Raw genomic sequence first — 6,369 nt, forward strand, 5'->3', positions numbered from 1 at the left:
TTATATATGAAACATTTTTTCCCGAGATTATCACACTTTTTATACGATTATTGGTCTTGATATTTTCGTTCTTAAGAAAAAATATCTCATTTATATCTCATATTTCATATATATAATTCGTTTAATTCTTAATTAAATATTTTATAATGTTATACAATTCATTGTCTCTAATCTTTCTAATAATAATAAAAAATCAATAATTCCATTCATGTTAATAAAATAACATTAGGTATTACTTAATAAGTTAATCATCGATTAAGTTAATTATAAATTTGATTGAAATCACTCTAAAGTTTTCTAAATATACGAATTATTTGTTTCATTACATTTTTCGACCATTTAAAAAGACCAAGTTCGTCATCCAAGATGGCGTAAAATGAAACTTCCTGCCACCTCTTGTACTTACGTGTGATGTAACAACACAGTAGACTGTAGAACGAGTAGAACTAAGGTTAACCTTACTGTCAGTTTGGACAGGTTCGGAGAATTGGTGTTTATAAGATTTTGGAGCACACGTTAAAAGAATCATGTCGCGGTATGATACTTTTTTTATTATATTTATCAAATCCTGTACCCTGTAACGTACAAAATTATATGATAAGTCGAGTATGAGCAAGAATTTAGATGTTGATATGTATCAATTTTCATGCAGCAGGAACTTGTGATATTAAAGCTTCAGATTCTCAGCTGTCGCAAAAGAATTTATCTTCAAAAGCAGCTGAATTTTATTTCATTTATTTGCATAAATTCTTTTACTTTGTTCAAAATCATGAAATCAATGTCTCATAGAATTCAGTCAATGACTGAATTCTCATAGAAATCAGTCATGACAAAAGAGAAATGATATGAGATGTTTTCTTTAATTGTTTACAGCTAACAATATAGCTTTAAATAACTATCATTGCAATTTATCGTAATTTGTTGCAATTTACTTCTTAGAATACCAGATGTCCCAGATAATTCAGCTATGCTGGGAGATAGACCTATGTCCATAGTGCGTCGTATGGATCATGAAAGAGAACGGATGCTGGGAATGACAGACGAGGAGCGGGCATGGAGGAAGAAATGGTTGGATGCTCAGAAACTTGCGCCCGAGGAGCCGGTGTATCCCAAGGGTTACTATGAGGCGATGTACAACCCAATCAGAAGATTCTACATGGCACCTATGAACAGATTCGAGAATATATTGACACCAGTTATAGTAATAACAAAAAAGATTTAGTTGATAATCCGTTACATGCAAAGTAACATTACACAAACATTATTGTCCATTCAATAATATAATACATGTAATAGTTATGACCCAGATAACAAAATGCTAACAGTTTGCTGGCAGACTGGTAGCAGAGTCGATCAGATTCACACTATAAATCTATAGCCATCCACATTAAAGATACATATGTATTGCATAATAGTAAAACAATTTTGGAAAAAGTTATTTCAATAACAAGTAGTATTTTTTTTATTTGTTTTCTTTGATAGAAATGTATTATAAAATAATAACAAAAATCTCAATTTTTTAGATATAAGTACTTTAAGTATTTAAGATGATTTGTGTAAAGTTACATTATGATGCAAAAATTAGTTAACTTTTAAATAAATAAAATATTTATTTCTTCTAAATTTTTATAATTAATTGATAAATCGCAATGAAACTTTGCATAAGTCATTTTAAGTACTTAGAGTATTTATAAAAAAATATTTAGATTTCTGTTATTATTTAAAAAATTTAAATTTATAACAATAAAAGTAATAACAAATAAATAAACTATTAAAATGTGTTCTTTCAATAAAAATAAAATGTGACACAAAAAGATTAACAGTTCCTGCTTCTTTACAGGGGAAGTTATCGGCGAACGTAACGCGGCACTTTATAAGCAAAATGACGATGTCTATCATTGCATTTTATAGTATCTATTATTATATGAAATACAACAGAATGGTAATTATAACAAGAATATATTTCAACATACTAATTGCAATATTGTTTAGTAGACATGTTATATATATTATATGTATTATTTGGTTCTTCCAGAATTGGACGAAAAACGGTGGATGGAAAATAACAATGTCTAGGATGAAAATGTACCCTGATACCAAGGACTTAAATGCTTTATACAGAACAAAGGGCAATCAATTCTACGTAAATGGTTTCGACAAATCTCCTATATAAATCTTAAAAATACGCCATTTTGCTTGTATAGTTGCTAGTTAATTAACATCGTTAAATGTCACTAAAGTAACAAACACGATGTTATTAATAAATCATTAGTAATAAATTGTTAATGTTAATCTCGTTTATAAGACTTGTATTTCAAGCTCTCTCTCTCTCTCTCTCTCTCTCTCTCTCTCTCCGATTTATTTTTTTAAGAAACAATCTCGCTTGCGCATTTTCGAAATTCAAGTTATTCATTTATATAGTTTGTCTCTCCTCTCTCTCTTACTAATATAGTATATTTTTTTAATTACGTTTTAAGAAAATATATCATTTATCAGATATCACGAGAATAATATTATATATTAACAGTGTTAAACATTATTATATGAATGAAATCATATTTTTTGCAATGTTTCTCAGCTATCTGATGTTATGTACATACAAAAATTATTAATTTTTAATTAACATTATCCCTTGTGAAAATTTTTCTCAGAATTTTTATACAAATTGAATCTTTTCTCAGTAATATATCTTTCCAGAATATTAAGAAAGTCTATACATTTCTTCTTAGAATTGTTTATATGTGTGAATTCTGAAATATTCTAATATTTCTAAAACTATTCTATAATTTCTAAAAAAAATAGTTTAAACTTTTTTAGATTTTATAAGATTTTATCAAAAATTATAGAATGAGAAATCTTAGAAGTCTTACAATATTTTCGAATTTATATGAAGAATTCTAAAAAAAGATAAGACTTTTTCGGTACTTCTGAAAAGTGTTGCATTTTGTATAAAAAAATTTGAGAAATTTTCTAAAAAGTTATAAAATTATTTAGAAATTCTGAAATTTACATAAAAATTTTGAAAAATTATATGAAAAATTTTATATCACTTATGTATTTTTTATTAAGTTAATCGGCGATTATACATATAATTGATCAAGTAGTATAATTTTATGCATAATATAGTTATAAAACTTTATTAATTTTTTTTCTTATCACTAATGTTTTCAGAATTATTCTTAAGTACTTATAAAACTCAATTAAAAAATATAACAAGTCTGTATTTTTTATCAAAATTGTTTTTTTCGAGATCACGAATTTAACGATTAATGTAAATCGCGTTATCAATTTTATCACCAGTAGCTATATGTATACAATAGTTTCCAAATCGAAAATGGATGTACTGGCGCTAGTGTGCAGGCGATTTTATTTATTTTTCAATTTAAGTGAGGTTATGTCATCCTCAATTATCCTCTATTCTAATGGTATAAACACAACAGATACTGGTAGATACTTTATCTTCGTGATTGAAGATAAAGTTTCCGGATTAGAATCGACGTTAGATTGACGAAGTTAATTTCTGCGAGATGGCCGAGACCCCTTTGAGTTTGGGCGAGAAGACATTTATTATTCATGGAGTTGATGTGAGTACATTCAACAGCATTTATGTGCACGTGCGATTGTTTCCTATGATCCCGTTCATGCTTCGCTAGCACTTATTATTTCCGAACACTAATTGTTGCTGCTGATATATTAATCGTCAGGTTTCTGATAATCTCAGATTATTACAGATAAAGGTTAACGCTCTGTTTAAAGAACATTTTTCTCTTATAGTTTTTACACCCAACAGCTAAATCTCTGAAATTTTTGACACGCACTATATATTGATTTGTTAACAATTAATTTGTTAATTTCAGCTTAATCTCAGAAATGATGGTCGGTCCAGGTATCAGTATCGTCCTATCGAGATTGAATCCAAACTGATGAAGCATACCCATGGATCAGCGAGATTACGCATAGGCAACATTACAGATGTACTAGTCGGCGTAAAACTTGAAATTGATACACCATTTGCTGAAAGACCAGATGAAGGCAAATTGGAATTTTTCGTAGACTGGTACGCATGCATCTTGCACTGTTAAAAAAAAAGAAATTTGCTTCTGTTACATGTAATGGCAAATTTCAAGCAGGTACATTAAAAATGTTTAATATTGTCAATGAAAATGAAGTTATAAGTAACTTAAATTTAACGTTTACTTACATTAAGTTTCGTACAAATCTACATAAAATTTAATAAAAAATATACTAAACTTTGTAAAATTTTATGAAAAGTACACTAAATTTCATATACACAAATATACTTTTCAGTTACAGATACATTAAATTTAATTTAGTGTCATAAAATTGAATTTAATTTATGTAACTTACAAGCACATTAAGTTTCATAACATTTTTAACAATGTGGACTTATAGTCTAGATTAACATCGAGCATACTTTAATTTGATATCTTTTCTAGCTCTGCTAATGCTACACCGGCATTTGAAGGCAAAGGCGGGGACGATTTGGCGACTGAAATTAGCAACGTTCTTTCCATGGCTTATCAGACACCAGATGCCTTCGATTTGAAGCAGTTGTGTATTATACCTCATCAGAAATGTTGGAAAATGTACGTGGATATTTTGGTAAGTAATATTGGTACAATACAATATTCTGTTCTATTTAGCTGAGTTTTTTGTACCATTTCTTCAATGTGGACAAAAGAAAAGGAAAGATAAATCGTGCAAGAAATTCTGCTAAAAAGAACAAACCTAAAATCGAGTTTAAAACTCTGCGCGTCATTTTCTTTTCACCTTTCCAGATCCTTCAATGCGGTGGAAATCTATTCGATGCTGTTGGTGCTGCAGTGAAGGCGGCGTTGTATAATACCGAAATTCCAAGAGTGATCACAGCTACGCTCGACGGTGGCGAACCGGATATTCAGGTGTCGGACGATCCTTACGACTGTATTAAACTAGACGTCACAAATTATCCAGTGGTACTAACAGTATGCAAGGTATGCAATAATCTTCAGTTATTTTTTAAATAAATGAATTGTGATGTTTTTATAACATGCATTTACCTAAGAAACAATAAGGAAACATTTATTGCTTAAAATATTTCTATAAAAAGATTCAGTTTCTTTTTTGTAACTTTTTATTAATTATTTTGTACATTTTCGGCAATTAAAGATATTTCCTCTAACAGATTGGAGACAACTTCGTGATAGATCCAACGTCGGAAGAAGAATCTTGCAGTACCGCTAGTATCCTTATGTCCGTGATGCCGAACGGCAAGGTGACGTCTGTAGTCAAGCTGGGATACGGCAGCTTGTTGCCTAATACCTTGATTAAGATGTTGCAGGTAATAACAGTTTTTATGTGTAAATTATTATATATTATGGTTAAAGGTGAATTTTGTCAAATTTGTCTTTGACTCTGGATTTTCGGTTTTACAGGTTGGAAAGGATATCAGTTTCAAGCTAAACGAAGCTCTTATGAAAGGACTGGAAGAGGAAAACAAGCTCGGCAAAACGAAGCCCATATTTGGATTTCTCAGATAACATTGCGCGATACGTTGTTATGGATTTTAAAAGATACAAATATATTTTTTTCAAATTCTTAGTTATGTGGACTCGTTAGACTGCGCAGTACTCCTCACTATTTGGTTATAACTGTTAACGTTATGACGCGACGTTTCTCAAATTCTAACAGAGCATTTTTGATACTTGTAAAATTTTAAGATTGCAATGAGAATAAGATTGCAAAATGAAGTATCAATAGTATAATTCCAATAGCATTTGACTATATAGTGTAATAATATTTAATTTAATTGTGTAAATTGTGTGTGTGTGCGACTTTGCAGAGCGTATGAGTTTAAAAATCATTACTTTGAAAGAAAATCCTCATAAGACGACATGAAAAGTATGTGTATGTATAATGATAGAGTAATTAAATAAACGATATTAGAGTTACGTGTATAAGTTTCAACACATACACACATACACACACACACACACACACACACACACACATACATACATACACTATATACTATTATTTTTTAATAATAATTGTCCCATCTTCTAATTCGGACAAGTACATAAAAATCTCTTAAAACTTCAATAATTTCGAACTCTTCAGCAGAAATTCAGCAGCGCTCATTTATCGACTCTGTATGGCATTTTCTTCCTTTCTTTTTATTCTTTTTACATGGAAAATTCGCGTCGCGCTTTGCCAAAGGTGTATTCAACAATTCGTACTTTAATTATTAACGCTGACCTCCGCTCGTTTTGATTATATCTTAATAGGCGGATTATTGAGAGCTCGATAATCAAAGTCGATAAATGATGCGCGATGAAGTAGACTCCAGCGAATATACAGAAAGCAACA

At 29.8% G+C, this 6,369-nt stretch overlaps 1 protein-coding gene across 2 annotated transcripts; it reads left to right on the forward strand.

Moving 5' to 3' along the window:
• Positions 1 to 412: 412 nt before the first annotated feature.
• Rrp42 (exosome complex component Rrp42) lies at positions 413 to 5,941 on the forward strand. 2 transcript variants are annotated; one of them, XM_018448711.1, is made up of 8 exons: positions 413 to 535; positions 940 to 1,201; positions 1,841 to 1,942; positions 3,858 to 4,057; positions 4,458 to 4,623; positions 4,800 to 4,994; positions 5,186 to 5,341; positions 5,436 to 5,936. In XM_018448711.1, exons 1-8 carry the CDS (start codon positions 528 to 530, stop codon positions 5,538 to 5,540), a joined length of 1,194 nt encoding a protein of 397 aa, XP_018304213.1. In that variant the 5' UTR covers positions 413 to 527; the 3' UTR covers positions 5,541 to 5,936. The 2 variants fall into 2 exon arrangements, with proteins under 2 accessions (XP_018304213.1, XP_018304212.1); XM_018448710.1 differs by lacking the exons at positions 413 to 535; positions 940 to 1,201; positions 1,841 to 1,942 and adding an exon at positions 3,435 to 3,584 and having other exon boundaries at positions 5,436 to 5,941.
• Positions 5,942 to 6,369: the final 428 nt, after the last annotated feature.

Source organism: Mycetomoellerius zeteki, unplaced genomic scaffold (assembly GCF_001594055.1).
Source record: "Mycetomoellerius zeteki isolate Tzet28-1 unplaced genomic scaffold, Tzet1.0 scaffold223, whole genome shotgun sequence".
NCBI classification, from domain to species: Eukaryota; Metazoa; Arthropoda; class Insecta; order Hymenoptera; family Formicidae; genus Mycetomoellerius; species Mycetomoellerius zeteki.

Coding starts and splice junctions, on each gene's coding strand:
- Rrp42 (XM_018448711.1), top strand. Junction 1,202..1,840: donor ATATATTGACACCAGTTATA/GTAATAACAAAA, acceptor GCTTCTTTACAG/GGGAAGTTATCGGCGAACGT. Junction 1,943..3,857: donor ATATGAAATACAACAGAATG/GTAATTATAACA, acceptor TGTTAATTTCAG/CTTAATCTCAGAAATGATGG.